This window comes from Dysidea avara, chromosome 12, assembly GCF_963678975.1.
Source record: "Dysidea avara chromosome 12, odDysAvar1.4, whole genome shotgun sequence".
NCBI classification, from domain to species: Eukaryota; Metazoa; Porifera; class Demospongiae; order Dictyoceratida; family Dysideidae; genus Dysidea; species Dysidea avara.
Window position 1 is genome coordinate 10,909,095 of NC_089283.1, and position 19,230 is coordinate 10,928,324.

General features: G+C 38.2%; 1 protein-coding gene across 1 annotated transcript in view; it reads right to left on the reverse strand.

Annotated features, from left to right (window-relative positions):
• Positions 1–19,230, reverse strand: part of LOC136240298 (uncharacterized) — a 73,044-nt gene that overhangs the window by 36,204 nt on the left and 17,610 nt on the right. Inside the window, exon 4 of the mRNA XM_066031242.1 lies at positions 8,067–8,213. Within this exon, the coding sequence (XP_065887314.1) occupies positions 8,067–8,213 (147 nt within the window). The remainder of the gene's footprint in view (positions 1–8,066; positions 8,214–19,230) is intronic.

A 19,230-nucleotide genomic window follows, 5' to 3' on the forward strand; every position in this document is an offset into this window, starting at 1 on the left:
AACACTACTCTTGGTGGGTCTTCTAACACAAAAACTATGTGCCATGTGACCTTAGTTGTTTGTACCCTACAAAATGCCCATAATTGCACATTTCTGAGCTGTCAGCAAATACATTGTGTGTATTCACACCTCAGAAATATGCTGTAAATTGCATTTATATTGCTGCTCAAGCCCTATCATTCCCAGCCATTAAACAGCCATTTTTCTTTGTTTTGTCTGCACAATGGGATAGAAATAACTGAGCTGGTTTTAAATATTACAGTTAAATCATACATAACCCATACCTGCACGTAGGGCAGGTAACAATGCTAGTTTTATATATAAAAAGAAAATTATTAGCCTAATTACCTTAGTCATGAACCCTGGGGGAAGACCCCATTATGAACCTGTTGGGATTTCTATTGCACATGTGCAGATAGAGCAGCGTGTTTTGTGATAAGATTCAATGTTCCAGTAATCTATTTTCTTTGTTGCCATGTGTAGTCACAACCAAAAACGGAGTGGCAGTGTGAGCAGTCCAGCTGTTTTCCATTTCCAACCCATGCTGAAATAAATAACACCAACAAATCAGCCAGGGCAACTATAAGTTGTCAAAGGAAAACAAAATTACAGCAAACTAGGCTAGCCTTCAAGTCCTATTTGTTCCTCTTTGATGTGAAGAGAAATGGTGGCAACTCCCCTGTACAACTGATAGCTGTGAGAAAATGAGTATGGTCAATCCAGTCATGATGTGAAAGCGCTTCCCTGGTTTGATGCTTCGTGAAGGATTGCCCTGTTTTGGTCAGACTGAAAGAGACTATTGTGTAAAGTAGCAGTCACACAGAAAGTCAGAGCTTTGATGTGAGGAAAACCTTCATCCATGTGAAAATGTTGGACATCTGTTTGCTAAGCCTCTGAGTCTTGATTGTTTCCCCTTACAGGAAGATAGCTGGTATTCTGATGGTCTAGCTGTCCCACTGGTGCAAGAGTGGAGTTGACTCAGATGTAGTCCTATTTGTGACTGTTCCCTGGGATTTTTTGTGAGAGACCAGGAGCATTCCTTTGACAGAAGGACCTCTAGTTGCTGGTATGGATGTATCATCATCACTGGGGGTGGTCATTGAGCAATTGGAAAGTGATAGCAGGGATAATTTGCTAAAGGGAAGCCAGCTGCTTCTCCAATATTAAGACAGACTTCCTGACAATGGTTGCATTGACAGCCAAACTGCTGCACAAAAATAGCATTGGCAGCCAACCGCTGCTAGGAACTGTAGACAAAAGCATTGGCAGCCAACCGCTGTAGGAACCATAGACAAAAGCATTGGCAGCCAACCGCTGCATGGGACAGTGTATCAAATTAGCCGCATGGTGCCATTCACGCCGATGCAGTTGATTGGCATAAAGGGCTATGAGTAGTGGTGAGAATACGTCCTGCCAGCCAGCTGGAAGTTCCTGACGATAGCGTTGCAGCGGGCGAGGCTGAGCGATATGCTGTAGTACTGTTGATCCAGCGGACTGAAGGTGAGATGAATCTGCAGACTAAAAAAAGTAGCTCTGATAACAATCTCGGGATTTCTGGTAGCTACGTGGCTCCACTACTAGTGCTGCCTCCCCATATGCTTATTTACTTTCGACTTCTGGTGGTAGAGGTTAGACTGTGGGGTTGCTACCACGGGTAAGGGTGGAGGCGCAGTGCAGGAGCGCCTACTAAGCTGCTACTGGAGGTGCTGACTCTTCTGACGAGGACAAAATTACGATGCTAAACTGAAAGACTCGAATCCAGAAAAGATAGCAACAACTTGCTAACTGTTTATTTCAAATGTGCTGGAATGTCAGACTGGCCCTCCTTATAAGCTACTTCGGAGTGCGCGCCTATATTATTGGAATGCACTAGGGGGGTTGAGTCAAAACCTGTATGACTGGTCTGGGTATAGTGACAATCCAGGCAAGTTCGTCCTGCTAGTTAACCCTCTTTTAACCTGCTGTTAAACTTGTAATAAATTTTCTAAAAAATATCATATGCCAAAAGGCACCTCTCGTGCCGAAGCAACGTAGAACAGTGAAAAATCAATCCCGTAGCAGCCGTTATCGAGTTACGCTTGTCTGAAGGCATCAGTCAGTCAGTTACTCAGTCAGTCAGTTACTCAGTCAGTCAGTAGAAAATTCCATTAAAGAATTTTTTGGTAATTCCGTAGCAACTTGTTGAAAGCATTTCGAGTTGATCAGAAAGCTTGTTTGGGCTTAGTTTTACCTAACCAATACTGCCTCATCGTCATCTTGGAAAAATAAAACTGGTTTTTGGTTGATTTCTATTCATGGGACATGCACACACCTTTGTGGTCCCTACTATACAGTACTATTGTACCATATGATAATATTCTGCAAAATCAATAGCTTACAAAATAGATTAGATGTAAAATGTGACCGTCTCAGTAAAAACCTGACTTGATCACACAAGCATGCGTATTGAGAAAAACGAAATTTCGTAAAATTACGCATGCTACAAAGAAAAATACGCAAGCTTTTATCGGGCCAGTATTCAAAGAAGAAAGACTCAAATCGATTAAAACTATATCCCATCGTATTAGCCTGCTCATGGACAGTTTGAAAATCTTTGTTGCGTTTCTGTAGCATCAACAGTATGCGTGTCACGTGCGTTTGTTTACGATGCGGTAAACGTAAACAAGATCGTCATCGTTTCTTCTAACAAACTGCTTTCATATCCATATGCGCAAGTGTCTACAGGGCTAACACTATACCTTGGCTGATGTGCTGATCCATGGTGAACATTTTAATCCAAATTGCAACGTTGTAGACTAATTAAAATGGAAGTTATGACTGCGAATGTAAGCGCCTGTAGTTTATTTTCAGTATAGTCACTGTACAAATCGATTATCTTATTCTTCCTAGTGGCTAGTGCTATAATTTCAAAACTACACACCACAGAAGGCTGAAACTTTGGTGATCTATTCCTTGGACACTGCTAATAATGCTGAGTGAATAAAAGTTTTTTTAATTGTGCGAACAAGTCAGATTTTTGTTGAGACGGTCACAAATGACTGATGCCTACAAAATTTACAGTATACTGTAGATGATAAAAGGGATTGCAAGGACATATAATCTCTTTGTTGTGGTTGCATCAAAGTTAAACAAACTTTACCATTACTTATGCTACAATGAACTCTAGTATGTACATAAGCTGTCAAGAAGGTTTAATGTCAAAAAGGAGAAAAACTGCTTTAAAATATTGTTCTATACGTACATGACAGTACTTTTAACTGTGATAAGCCATTTCCATACCTTGTAACAAAGAATGAGAAAAAGAGAGGAGTAAACAGGAAGAATTGCTTAAAGATTCAACAAGAAACAGTTCGTTGTTGGCTTGAGTTTAATAGTTGAGAAGTGATTAATGGTTGTGACACTCCCATAATCTCACATAGAAAATATATAGTTGGCTACATAGGAAGCACTAGTGCATGAGGCAAAAAGATATAATGAGTGAAAGAGCTAGAGGTGATGTCTACCAGTTAAATTACATAATCAAAAACTAGCTAACCAAAAATTTCTAACAAAGATCATTATAGCTAGTTGCTAAAATCTGTAAACTTTTCTATTTATACTTTATACTTCAGTCTATACACATGGCTGAATTAGGCCCACTGAATTGGTGTAGGTAACCGTCTTTGTTTATAACTTTTATGCCTATGATCCCTAATTGACTTAAAATGCTTAGTATTTGTTTCTTTACCACTTTTGTTGCAACATAATTCAGTGTGACAGGTGAACCCACTACTTTTTAATACTATGATGCTAAAAAATTCTCGTGTACTCTATTTGTTTACTACAACATAATTATGACAGGTGAACCTGTGCATACCACTTCAAATGGAAGAATGGCACCTTATTTACTATTTTTGTCAAAACACATGCCCCAATTAGTGAACACAAATACAGTATCACAGTGTACATAATATAGTAGCATACTATCAAAGAATCATTTAACAGGTAGAAGGAAAATTTGGAGTTTTCCAACCAATTAGAACAGAGTACACATTTAATTCCTCATATATAGTGAACTCATTTTCCATATAGTTTTACCCTTTCAGATTATCAACCATTCAGATCAACTAGTATTACAAACTTTCTGCTGCTTTAAAAATAATCTGTACCTAACATCAACAACTAAAAACTGTGAATTCAGTAAAGTGCCTTGAAGCAGTAGCATATCAGAATCAAAGTATTATTCCAAAAGATGTGAAAACCACATCAAGACACACAGTAGTGTGTCGTGCGGCCCAAGAAGCCGGCGCGCCACACTGTGAGTATATTAACAGGAAGAAACAAATGGCGATTTTCACACCTTTGTAGCTCCGTGATCCCTTATCCGATTGAAATCAAGTTTGCTACAGAAGTGCTGGCTAGGTAGGGGAGTCCAGATTCGAAATCTGAAGAAAATCGCTCCAGTCATTTCCGAGATATGAACGGCAAAAGTTTGGGATTTTTCTTAGTTTTGTTTTTTATTATTATTCTACTTCTTCTTTTCGCACACTTTGCAAATCCGCCATAAAACACGAATGTGTACTCCAATCAGGCTGAAACTTGGCATACTTAACGGGCTCATTAATGTGGATCTTAGTACCAACTTTGGTAGGAATCCGATGAATATTCGCAGAGTTATGATCGATTATTTGTGTTAAAAAAGTCGAAGGTCTGTCACGCCCACAGGGTAAAGTCTTTGAAGGAATGAGCTGAAAATTGCTATGTAAATGGGGTAACCATCGTAGGAGTGCCTTTTTGTGATTTGAAAAGAATCGAGCTAAAGGCCATCAATATATGACACAAAACCCAACCTGTGTCAAAATTACGTGATCGATTTTTATGAATAAAGGAAATATTAGTTTTCACGCCTACCAGGCAAACCGCTTAGAGCAATGAGCTGAATAATTATCTTAGAAAGTCCTTGCAGTAGTACAGAAGAATCGGATTACAAATCACTGAGTTATGATTCGAAAGTCAACTATATGTAGCACATGCGAGATCAAGATAGTCTAATAAAACAGTCACCCTAATAGAACATTATACTACGTTTATAACTTACTCTATTATAGAAATGTATTTCTTGCAAGTTATTCTATAGGGAGTTCAGCTATAAACAGTATCTTATATACAATTCAGCTACAAGCAAGTCACCCTGTAGAGAGTTCTATTGCTGTAGAGATTCAGAACATTACAAGTCACACTGAAGAGAGTTCAGCTATAAACAAGTCACTCTGTAGAGAGTTCAGCTACAACAAGTCATTCTGTAGAGAATTCAGCTACAAACAAGTATCTGTGTAGAGAGTTCAGCTACAAAGAACTACCCAGTATAGAGTTCATCTATATAAACAAATTAGCTACCCTATAGAGATCAGCTACAAACAAATTACTTTATACAATGAACAGCTACAAGTAAGTCACTCTGTAGAGAGTTCAGCTACAAACAAGTCACTCTGTAGTACAAACAAGTAACCGCATAGAGAGTTCAGCAACCAATCAAAAAAACCACAGAGTTCAGCTATACAAAAAAGTTATAACTTTATGGAGAGATCAGCTAGAAACAAGAGAGAGTTCAGCTACAAACTTAACAGATCACACTGTAGAGAGTTCAGCTAGAGACAAGTCATCCTGCAGAGAGATCAGCTATAGAAACAAGTCATCCAGTAGAGAGGTCAGCTATAAGACATCACCTTGTAGAGAATTCAGGTACAAACAAATCACCCTGCAGATAGTTTAGCTACAAACAATTCACCCTATAGAGATCAGCTAGAAACAACTCACCCTGCAGAGAGATCAGCTAGAAACAATCATCCTGTAGAGAGACCAGCTACAAGAAGTCACTTTGTATGTAGGGAGTTTAGCTACAAAAAAGCACCCTGTAGAGAGTTCAGTTGCAAACAAATCACTCCGCAGAGAGATCAGCTAGAAGAAGTAACCTTGTAGAGAGTACAGTTACAAAGAAACCACCACGAAGAGAGTTAAGCTACAAACAGATCACCTGTAGAGAGTTCAGCTAGAAACAAGTCACCATGTAGAGAGATCAGCTAGAAACAAGTCACCCTGTAGAGAGATCAGCAAGAAACAAATCATCTTGAAGAGGGCTTAGCTACAAACAAATCACCTTGTATAGAGTTCAATTACAAACAGATAACCCAATAGGCAGTTCAACTAGAAACAAATAAGTCACCCTGTAGAGAGATAAGCTAGAAACAAGTCATCCAGAGATCAGCTAGGAATAAGTCATACTGTAGAGAAATCAGCTAGAAGAAGTTACCTTGTAGAGAGTTCAGCTACAAAGAAACCATCATGTAGAGAGTTCATCTGCAAACAAACCATCCTGTAGAAAGTTCACCTACTGTACAAACAGATCTCCCTGTAAAGAGATCAGCTAGAAGGATCACTTTGTAGAGAGTTCAAATCACCCTGCAGATAGTTTAGCTGAAAACAAATTACACTGTAGAGAATTCAGCTACAAAGAGACCACCCTGTAAAGAGTTCAGCTATAAAACAATTCACACTGTAGAGAGATAAGCTAGAAGAAGTCACCTTGTGGGGAGTTTAACTACAAAGAAGCCACCATGAGAGAGTTCAGCTGCAAACAAATCACCTGTAGAGAGTTCAGCTAGAAACAAGTCATCCAGAGATCAGCTAGAAACAAGTCATCCTGTAGAGAGATCAGCTAAAAGAAGATACCTTGTAGAGAGTTCAGCTACAAAGAAACCATCATGTAGAGAGTTCATGAAAACAAACCACCCTGTAGAAAGTTCACCTACTGTACAAACAGATCTCCCTGTAAAGAGATCAGCTAGAAGGATCACCTTATAGAGAGTTCAAATCACCCTGCAGATAGTTCAGATGCAAACAAATCACACTGTAGAGAATTCAGCTACAAAGAGACCACCCTGTAAAGAGATCAGCTACAAACAATTCACACTGTAGAGAGATCAGCTAGAAGAAGTCACCTTGTGGGTAGTTTAACTACAAAGAAGCCACCATGAGAGAGTTCAGCTGCAAACAAATCACCTGTAGAGAGTTCAGCTAGAAACAGGTCACCGTGTAGAGAGATCAGCTACAAATAAACCATCCTATAGAGAGTTCAGCTACAAACAAGTTACCCCATAGAGAGATCAGCTAGAAACAAATCATCTTGTAGAGAGTTCAGCTACAAACAAATCACCCTGTAGAGAGTTCAACTACAAACAGATAACCCTATAGAGAGTTCAGCTAGAAACAAGTCACCCTGTAGAGAGAATCCTGTAGAGAGTTCAGCTACATGCAAATCACCCTGTAGAGAGTTCAGGTACATTTCAAGTCACCCAGCAGAGAGATCAGCTGCAAACAAGTTATCCTGTAGGAAATAAGTGGCCTGTAATAAATATCTACTGTATATATAATTTGTATAATTACTGATAAAATCAAAAATAGTTAAAGTATTAAAAAATCAAAAATCTGGATTATGATCATGATTAAAGCTTTTTCTTCTTCCTGTGGTAAAGAAAAAAAGATAAGTGAAAAAATCACCAAAGCTGGCCATGGTATACAATTACAAAAAGAAGTGATCCCAAGCAGCACAACATTCAACTGAATTGTTATTATTAAAATCTTTAGCATTAACCTACCATTACAGCCATTTCTTGGCCGCCACCTTGGATTTCACAACTTTTTTTTACCATAGCATTTTTGGGGGCTGCACTCTTATTTTGCAGCTTGGCTGTTTTGGATTAGATAATATAATCTGACCTATAATATCCACACTTAAAATTGCATTAATTTTACAGTCTCATTGGCCCACTTGAATTCCAAAACACAAAACTTAATGTGTATCTTCTTTAAGACACTACTACTAACTATTGGTGTGCAGCCTGCAAACATAACTGCTTGTTATATAAATTTACAATAACTGCAAACACATTACACTGTTGCTCAATGTATGAAATGATACACATTCTTCCAACATAACATGTTGAGGACCAAATTTAAAGATGATTACTATAGTTTACGGTACATAATTATAGATTACAAGTCCTTAATTCAACATTAATATATCTTACCAATGCTCGGTCAAAGCACCACATGACTTGTTCTGTGAAAGTGATTACAAGTATTAAAACTGCAATTAATGGATAAGCGAAATTCAACACTTTCCTAGCCAGTGGCTCATGTAATTTTGTAGCTGATGTAAACTTCCGCCAGCCAATCTGTAAGAGTAATAAAATTCTCACTAAATAAAATTCTCACTAAGTTAACCAAAACAGATACGCAATATGCAAAGCAAAACTAACACTTAGCATATGAAACATACGTGCAGTAAAGTCTTCCTCTCTCACCAGATTTCAATCAAAACATCTAAGAGGGAAACTGTATATGCTACTTTGGATCACCTTATTTCACAACCAGTGCAAGGAAAAATAAGTTCAATTAGGGATTTAAAGTCCACTAGTATACAGTATATCAATTAAATTTGGCGGTGAACTAAATTTGGTGAATTGGCAATTCATTGCTATAAACTGCCAAATAAAAATTTCGTCAAGATTATTTTCATACCTCAGGTCAACCTCTTGATAGCAGTTGGATACCAAATGTGACTTCTATACTAAAACATGTAAATTTTTCCACGCAATCGAATGGGCATGGCTTATGGACTAGACTAGAACTTGTACACTCGATTAGTGGGCGTGGCTCCACGTAAACTTGCATACATGAATTCATGCACAGCCATCGATAAACTGGTCCGGGTCCTGCTGCAGCCCAATTTGTTTCGTGGGCAGTAGGCCTTGTCCACTTATCAGGATCATTTGCTGTCTGTAAACATACGTACGTAGAGCCTTACTGGATGTTCTTTAAAGCGGATTAGAACCGGAATCACAATAGCGACTAGGCCAGACTAATGCATGCAGTGACTGAATCCATAACATTTCAGCACAAAAAGGATTGTACATTACAGCATGCAGATTTCGTCCTTACACCACTCGCATGCACTGCCAATATTTCAGTGAGAACATTTCGCCAAATTAAATTTTCGCCAACTGCAATTTTATAGCAAATTGCCAAATAATTTGTTAATATTTGTTGTTATATGGTATATCTTCAGGTGTAGGCAACTTCCCTTGTTCACTGCTTTTTTAATCTAATTGAAGTTAATAAAATTCCCCAATTTTTTCTTTACATTTTTAACATACACAATTATGACTGGAGAACACGCGCATACTGCATCAAAAGAAAGAATGGCACCAGACCTCTAGTTTTCATCTGAATGTGCACACCAAAATAGGGATGCCATGACATAGAAATTTTTATGTCACATGTCATTTATAGAGGTTTATTTCACGATATCTTGTATGTCATGACATAATTAAAGTTTCACAACTGAAGCTGTTACTTATGAAACTGTATAGCTATTTTGATTTAAACATGCAAAAAATATCAACTTAAACATCAGCAATATCAACTATGACATCAACAACCAACATTGCTCATACTTATTAGTCAATTTTTCTTGTATTTATTGCATCAAATTTAATTAAAATGAATGGAAAAGTGTTCATTATTAGAAGATATTTATGTCACAACATTAAGAAGCCTATGTCATATCATAAATGAAGCTTTATGTAATGACATGTTGTATTTCACGACTATCGTGGCATCCTTACTCCAAAAATCAATTACTGAGAAGTGCTGAATGGCCAGCTTTGTTTTCACTATGTTCAGCTCGCATTACAAACAAAGAACAGTACGAGAAACACCTCTGCAATCAATCCAGTCAAATATAGACAATTCCTTCTAGAAATGTAGGGAAGCCAGATCATTCCTACCATGAATCAAAACTTTATGCTGTCAGCAGAAACGCAGGACAAAAGGGGCCCGGGACAAATTTAAGCCCATTATGAGTACATTAGCACATTGTACATACAGCAGTATACCAAAAGGTACCTGTCAGGCTGAAGTGATGTCAAACTGCAAAGAAATCAAGTCTATAGCTCCAGCCATTATTGAGTTATGATTGTCTAAAGGCATCCAGTAAGTAAGCCATCAGTCAGTAGAAAATTCCTCTAAATAATTATATCTAATCAAACACAGCCAAGCTGTAAAAAAAGGAGTGCGGCCCTTGAAAAGGCTATGGTGAAAAAAGATGTGAAATCCAAGGTGGCGGCCAAGAAATGGCTGTGATGGTAGGTTAATGGTAAAAATTTTAATAACGACAATTCAGGTGAATTTGGTGCCGCTTGGTCAATTGGCACAAAATTCACCTGAATTGTTGTTATTAAAATTTTTACCATTAACCTACCATCACAGCCATTTCTTGGCCGCCACCTTGGATTTCACATCTTTTTTCACCATAGCCTTTTCAAGGGCCGCACTCCTTTTTTTACAGCTTGGCTGTTTTTGATTAGATTTCACTTCTTTTTGTATTTGTATACCCCAAAGCCGGCCTATGGCCAGCTTTGGGGCTTTTTAACCTATATATTTTTCTTTACCACAGGAAAAAGAAAAAGATGAATCAGATTTTATAAATACTTTAACTCATTCTGATTTTATCAGTAAATGTACAAATTATATATATAATGCATATATCAAGAGTTCATAATATAAAAAGAGAGAATATATTTATTACATGTCAATTAATCCCCACAGGATAATTTGCAGCTGATTTCTCTACTGGGTGACTTGAAATGTAGCTGAACTCTCTACAGGGTGATCTGCTTGTATGTAGATGAACTCTTTACAGGATTCTCTCTACAGGGTGACTTGACTCTAGCTGAACCCTCTGCAGGGTTATCTGTTTGTAGTTGAATTCTCTACAGGGTGATTTGTTTGCAGCTGATGAACTCTCTACAAGGTAACTTCTTCTGGCTGATCTGTCTACAGGGTGACTTGTTTCTAGCTGGTCTCTCTACAGGGCGATTTGTTTGTAGCAGAATTCTCTACAGGGTGATGTGTTTGCAGCTGAACTCTCTACATGGTGGTTGCTTTGTAGCTAAACTCTCTAATAAGTGACTTCTTCTAACTGAACTCTCTACAGGGTGATCTTTTCATAGCTGAACTCTCTACAGGATGATTTGTTTGCAGCTGAACTCTCTACTTGATGATTTCTTTGTAGCTGAACTCTCTACAGGGTGATTTGTTTGTAGCTGAACTCTCTACAAGGTAACTTCTTCTAGCTGATCTTTCTACAGGGCGATTTGTTTGTAGCTGAGTTCTCTACAGGGTGTTCGTTTGCAGCTGAATTCGCTACATGGTGGTTTCTTTATAGCTGAACTCTCTACAAGGGGACTTCTTCTAGCTGATCTCTCTACAGGGTGATTTGTTTGTAGCTGAACTTTCTACAGGTGATTTGTTTGTAGCTGAACTCTCTACAAGGTGATACTGATAGGTGATCTCTCTACAGGATGACTTGTTTCTAACTGAACTCTCAACAGGGTGATCTGTTCATAGCTGAACTTTCTACTGGGTGATTTGTTTGCAGCTGAACTCTCTACATGGTGGTTTCTTTGTAGCTGAACTCTCTACAAGGTAATTTCTTCTAGCTGAACTCTCTATAGGGTGACTTGTTTCTAGCTGATCTCTCTGCAGGGTGATCTGTTCATAGCTGAACTTTCTACGGGGTGATTTGTTTGCAGCTGAACTCTCTATACATGGTAGTTTCTTTGTAGCTGAATTCTCTACAATGTGACTTCTTCTAGCTGAACTCTCTACAAGGTGACTTGTTTTCTAGCTGATCTCTCTACAGGGTGACTTGTTTCTAGCTGAACTCTCTACAGGTGATTTCTTTGTAGCTGAACTCTCTACATGATGGTTTTGTTGTAGCTGAACTCTCTACAAGGTAACTTCTTCCAGGGCATATTTGTTTGTAGCTGAGTTCTCTACAGGGTGATTTGTTTGCAGCTGAACTCTCTACATGGGAGTTTCATTGTAACTGAACTCTCTACAATGTGACTTCTTCTAGCTGAACTCTCTGCAGGTGATTTCTTTGCAGCTGAACTCTGGTTTCTTTGTAGCTGAACTCTCTACAAGGTAACTTCTTATAGCTGATCTTTCTACAGGGTGACTTGTTTCTAGCTGATCTCTCTGCAGGGTGATCTGTTCATAGCTGAACTTTCTACGGGGTGATTTGTTTGCAGCTGAACTCTCTATACATGGTAGTTTCTTTGTAGCTGAATTCTCTACAATGTGACTTCTTCTAGCTGAACTCTCTACAAGGTGACTTGTTTTCTAGCTGATCTTTTTACAGGGCATATTTGTTTGTAGCTGAGTTCTCTACAGGGTGATTTGTTTGCAGCTGAACTCTCTACATGGGAGTTTCATTGTAACTGAACTCTCTACAATGTGACTTCTTCTAGCTGAACTCTCTACAGGTGATTTCTTTGCAGCTGAACTCTGGTTTCTTTGTAGCTGAACTCTCTGCAAGGTAACTTCTTCTAGCTGATCTTTCTACAGGGTGATTTGTTTGTAGCTGAATTCTCTACAGGATGATTTATTTGCAGCTGAACTCTCTACAAGGTGACTTCTTCTAGCTGAACTCTCTACAGAGTGATTGATTTTTTTGCAGCTGAACTCTCTACATGGTGGTAGCTTTGTAGCTGAACTCTCTAAAAGGTGACTTATTCTAGCTGAACTCTCTAAAGGGTGATCTTTTCATAGCTGAACTCTCTACAGGATGATTTGTTTGCAGCTGAACTCTCTACATGGTAGTTTCTTTGTAGCTGAACTCTCTACAAGGTAACTTCTTCTAGCTGACCTTTCTACAGGGTGATTTGTTTGTAGCTGAATTCTCTACAGGGTGATTTATTTGCAGCTGAACTCTCTACAGAGTGATTGATATTTTTGCAGCTGAACTCTCTACATTGTGGTTTCTTTGTAACTGAACTCTCTACAGTGTGATTTGTTTGTAGCTGAACTCTCTACAGGGTGATCTGTTCGTAGCTGAACTCCCTACAAGGTAACTTCTTCTAGCTGATCTTTCTACAGGGCTATTTGTTTGTAGCTGAGTTCTCTACAGGGTGATTTGTTTGCAGCTGAACTCTCTACATGGTAGTTTCTTTGTAGCTGAACTCTCTACAATGCGACTTCTTCTAGCTGAACTCTCTACAGGGTGACTTGTTTCTAGCTGATCTCTCTACAGGGTGACTTGTTTCTAGCTGAACTCTCTACAGTGGATTTGTTTGCAGCTGAACTCTCTACAAGGTAACTTCTTCTACCTGATCTTTCTACTGGGTGATTTGTTTGTAGCTGAATTCTCTACAGGGTGACTTTTTTCTAGCTGATCTCTGTACAGGGTGACTTGTTCCTGCTGAACTCTCTACAGGTGATTTGTTTGCAGCTGAACTCTCTTACATGGTGGTTTCTTTGTAGCTGAACTCTCTACAAGGTTACTTCTTCTAGCTGATCTCTCTACAACATGACTTGCTTCTAACTGAACTCTCTACAGTGTGATCTGTTCATAGTGGAACTTTCTACTGGGTGATTTGTTTGTAGCTGAACACTTTGCATGATTGTTTCTTTGTAACTGAACTCTCTACAAGGTAACTTCTTCTAGCTGATCTCTCTACAGGGCAATTTGTTTGAGCTGAACTCTCTACATGATGGTTTCTTTGTAGCTGAACTCTCTATTAGGTACCTTCTTCTGGCTGATCTGACTACAGGGTGACTTGTTTGTAACTGAATTCCCTACAGAATAATTTGCAATGTAATAAATTATAATTGAGTAAATTATAAATGCAGCTGAATGCTTTATTAGGGTGACTGTTCTATTAGAGTATCTCGATCTCGCATTTGCTACACGTAGTTGCCTTTCGAATCATAACTCAGTGGTTTGTAATCCGATTCTTCTGTACTACTGCAAGGACTTTCTATGATGATTATTCCAGCTACATACTGATTTTCAGCTCATTGCTCTAAGCGGTTTGCCTGGTAGATACAAAAACTAATAGTTTTTTTATTCATAAAAATCGATTGCGTAATTTTGACACAGGTCGGGTTTTGTGTCATATCTCCGTGGTCTTTATCCCGATTCCTTTCAAACCACAAAAAGGCACTCCTACGATGGTTGCTCCATCTACATATCAATTTTCAACTGATTCCTCAAAGGCGTTTACCCTGTAGGCGTGACAGACCTTCGGCCTTATTTTACGCAAATAATCGGTCATAACTCCGTGAATGCTCATCGGATTCCTACCAAAGTTGGTACACAGATCCGCCTTAATGAGCCCTTTACGTGTGCCAAATTTCAGCCCGATCCGAGCACGCATTCGTGTTTTATGGCGGATTTTGCGAATGTGAGAAATGAAGAAGTAGAAGAAGAAAAAAACGAAGAAATTAAAACGAAATTTTGTTCGCTCGTATCTCGGAAATGGCTGGAGCGATTTTCTTCAAAGTTGGTGTGTAGACTCCCCTTACTGGCCGGCACCTCTCTAGCAAATTTGGTTCCAATCGGATAAGGGATCACAGAGCTACATAGGTGTGAAAATTGCGTTTTCTTTCTTCCTGTTAATATACTCACGGGTGGCACGCCGGCTTCTTGGGCCGCACGACACACTACCGTGTGTCTTGATTACATTTTTGTAGCAACCTATCAGAAGTGTTTTGGAGTACAGAAGGCACTTTTAGGATTGTAACTAACACTACTGAGATGCCCTGAAGGTATGTGATGCTGCTTTCTGACCAATACTTTTTGGTTTGTTATTAAAAAAATGCTTCACTATAGATAAGACGAAATTAAACTAGTATATTAAAAATTGTTAATTTAAAAGAAGTAGGAATCCAAGCGATAAAAAGCAGTGAAACAAGATATGAGAATGTTGGTATTACAGCTTGGGAAAAGCCCTGAATTGGAATGTTATAATAATTATTTTGTTCAATGTCAAGGTAGAGATTTTCCTTAAAATATAGACTTACTAGTTTTTTGTTATAGTTATACATGTGTGACTGTTCCATTAGGGTAACTGCTGTATTAGAGTATCTCAAGTCAGCCTTTCACTACCAGGGGGAGTGTCACTATTATTTTCACTGTGCTAGCATTGTGAATACAGCTAGACCAATAATAAGGGTGTGGTCATTATGATAGAGTGAACAGATTGCTAAGAGGTGTGGTCTCCGTGCTCAATTGTTATTAATTAACCAAGATCGTTAATGGGCATGATCTTGAATCTATCATAAAGTGTAAGTACTTTAAATAAGATTGTGGTATCTAATATGCTACTGAAGGAAAGTGTTGATAGGGAAAATTAACACCTCAATATAGTTTCATTTTGTTAAGAAGATGACCAACCTAACTGAAGATAAAAGGAAAGACAAGGCGCAGAGGGCACACACTCATTGGAACTCCAAAATGCACATGCCGCTGGTGAATTTGTTATTGTGGAGAAAAATGATGGCTGTGTGCTGTTTCGTTTGACCTCCAGCCTTGCGACTGCGGTCAGACTGGCAGGCAGGCAAGCACACAAAAAAATTCAAGTTTAAGTGATATGTTTTATAACTCTATATCAGGGTGGCTACAAGTGGTTTCTTGTTTTAATGCTATATTTGATGATTCCATATTAGATGTTGTTTAATACTGTACATATTTGGTAACAATCAAAGAAAGTACTTCAACTACTACTTATTTCACAGCTAACATTACAACGCTATTGATTAACAACCTATCATTGTAGTCACTTTAACATTGCAAGATTTAAAGGATCATAACTTCAAAACCAAGCATTGCATGTTCAATTCACTTGTATGGCTTGCAAGACCTATAATGTAAAGCTGGTAATAGAGCAGCTATATGATTATATGGCATAGTTTCGATTGCCTGTTATCCACTGTCAACTCGTATAACCACACCCACTTGTTTGATTGTTATCCCTTCACACACGACTTAGCCTTTCGTAGATTTGTAGCATTTCCAAAGTCAAATAGTCACCCACTCTTCATCTATCAATAGAAATGTCAGTATTTTACTAATTATACTGATCTGACAGGTGCTTGCATGAATTAAGTCAGAAGGAATCCATTCCATATTCTAGATCAAAATATTAATTTGCAATGTTGGACAAGTAGTCAAGAATACTTCACTTCTCCAAGAATCAACCATGAGTGCTCATGTAGAAGTGAAGATAGTCAATGGTTTACACCTTCAGAGCGGCATAGTAGCTAACTCGGTTGCATGAAATACAAAGTTGAACCATGAGCAAAGTTGTTTGTAAGAACAAGAATTATCAAGTTGTGCTCTAGCAGTAAGTAGGGAAGAAAAAGAGACTGGCGAATCATTTGACTAGCAACAGCTGGGAGCATCTCATCAAAACTGCTGCCAATGAGACCACCTAAGTACAAGTCAGGCAGTTACAATTATACTTTCCCATGCCAGAGAGTATATAACTTCAAGAAGTCAATCTATGACCATGGTCAAACTCAAAAGCTAGTCTAGGTCACTAAGGTCAGGCAAACTTGATTAATTGTTTTCCACATTCCTTTTTATCTCCACCACCTTTAATTTCAATATTGCTCTTATCAATCAAGTGCAAACAAATTTTGATACTAAGAGGCTCGTTATCATTTTACAACACAGCAAATGTCACTTGCACCTCATAAATGTAAGTACTAGTTCTCAGCTAACCTTTATGGTATGTATGTGTCCAAGGTGAAGGATCCGCAACTTGTAAAAACCCTATACAAGATTTTAAATCTTTAACTTTTCCAAGATTTTATGGCAAGATTTCAAGATTTCAGAGCAAAAAAAATCGTTGTATCTGGAATAATCAGATCACGAGACACTTAGTATCCGGAAATGTATGGAAACTTTAGCGACAAAAGATTTCAGATATTGATATTTCTAGGAATCCATACAAGAGTTCCAGACGGATGTAAGGTGTAGCACATGTACACTGTAATGCTCAATATACAAAAGTATACATAAAATATACAGAATTTTACAATATATTTTCTAGATTTCAGATTTCAACAACATTTCAAAAGGCTATACAAGATTTCAAAGGAATTGCGGACCCCAGGTCCAAGATATTTCAATTGTGTGTTTTAACATGGTTTTTCTCTCACAGACAGCAGTTGATTTGGAGTTTTTCTTCAATAATAATGAATAATGAAAATGACCTCCCGCCCACATGGAAATCCGAATTTTTGTGGATGAGAAACAAGTAATCAAATTTTCCTGGCCTAAATTGGTCAAGGATGAAAACAATCAATTTGTATAAATGTTTGTTGCAAAGTCATAAATTGTTCACTGAAAACCTGGGGGGAAAGGCTCAGTCACAGGTCAAGGTGAAAGTTTGGCTCTACGGTATGTACTCAGAGGAGATAGGTGTTGTACTAGTCAAAATGCAACCCCTCCTGAAGTGGAAATACTTTATTTTCACTGGAAACAAAAAAAAATGGCATTCAAGGCCCATAGTGAACTTTAAAGGTTTTCAACCTATCTGGACCTGACTAGTGGACAGTGGTAAAAGAAATGAAAGGTGTAACTGTATGTAAGTTGTAATGTGTTATAAAATTCATGAAACTTGACGTTGTGTTTCCAAACCCAGATGAATCGCGAATGTTTGACTTACTTGTGGAGTCGCAATGGGTAGTACAAGCCTCATTTTATCATGAAACCTTTGTCCTATGCATAGGCCTTCTGTGTGGAAAAGATGAAGCGTTCGTGTACATTTGTATGGAAGTGTACTGCACTTTTGTGAGCAGGTACATAGTGGATTGCAGTATTGGAGCTTGTAACTTACCTGGGAAGCCTTGCCATGCATGATTCTAGAATAGAGCATATTGCAGCTGATTAATAATGATTAGTGATTAGTTTGTACACAAATACCTTAAATATCTATCTATAAGCTATTGTTAGGCGCAATTTGTGAATTTGCGCAGTTTATAAATTGTGCCGCACATTTTGTGAATTCATAATTTGCACAACAATATATAAATTGAGCAGGTGTCGTGGCTGACCTTGGTGCTGACATCGCAAGAGCGAGACACTACAATAGTATACTCGCCTGTTTTTGTTTTAGTGTTCACCTGTTTGACCACGCATCTTCTTCGAGACGTTATGTGCAGTGTGACGACGTTTCCGTCTGAGAAGCAAGCAAAATGAGGTCTCATAACAGTAGCCAATATATATAGTGAGGTCAGTCTGAGCTGTTCGAGGTGAAGAGTTATGTCAGAAGGTTACAGGAAGCTCAGGTTGAAGACTTTATTAAGTGGAATCATATGTTGGCCACCCAAAACACACATTGAGGCAAACTGAGCTCAGAGAAAGGCACTAACTGAACGGCTGGATGGAAAGTTAGGTGGAATGCCAGAAGTTTGCTCTATAGGCCCGACATTAAACCACTCAGTTTCTGTGTGGGACTGAACTGTAAAGAAAGTAATCAGTTTAGACATAATGTGTGCACTCTACTGAAAACGGTGTATCATGTGTAAGCAACTATACCCATCACAATCACCTTTAATGAATTCAGTTGTGTCATCTCACTTGAACTATGCTTTACCGGTATGGGACCCCCTTTGATTCAATTCCATGTGACTCATCTTCAATAGCGGTTACAAATCAGGTTGTTCATTTCAAAACCAGGTTAATGTTTGTTGTTGCTCACATGCACAAATATAACACCATGTCACATTTTGGAATATTTTACTCGTTACACTCATTTACAGTGGTTAAAGTCTCCTGTTCCTTAACTTATTGTTTGTACCATGTTCTATCATCATACTATTCCAACAGGGAAATTTCACTTTTCCTTTCAATTCTGCTTGGTATCCAGATACATTTTCACACCAGAACTACAGTACGTTTTGCTAATCTTACAGTGTCTGATGTCATCTGGCCGTCACACAAAAGTTTCAATAGAAAGCCATTCATCTGTGGAGTTCCTTGCTGAGTGACATTAAAAATGCTTCCTGATTTTCGGAGCTGTGTAAAAGGCCATTAACGAGTTGCCATTATGGTGAAGTGTTATATGTGTATCCATGCAGATTACTATCAAGACTTCCAATCCTGGTCTGGGCAGTATGCTGACTGACTTGTTTAAACATTTATATAATGTGACACACAAATATATTAACAAAACTATAACCTTGATTTTTATGCAGATAATTTAACAGTTGAAATTAATGTTTATTTGCTTATAGAGCCATTGGATGACAAATGCCATTATTATAGGATGATTGGTTTTCAGAAATTGATATAGCTCACTTGGTAATACTTTTAATCCACATTGAAGAGCAATAATG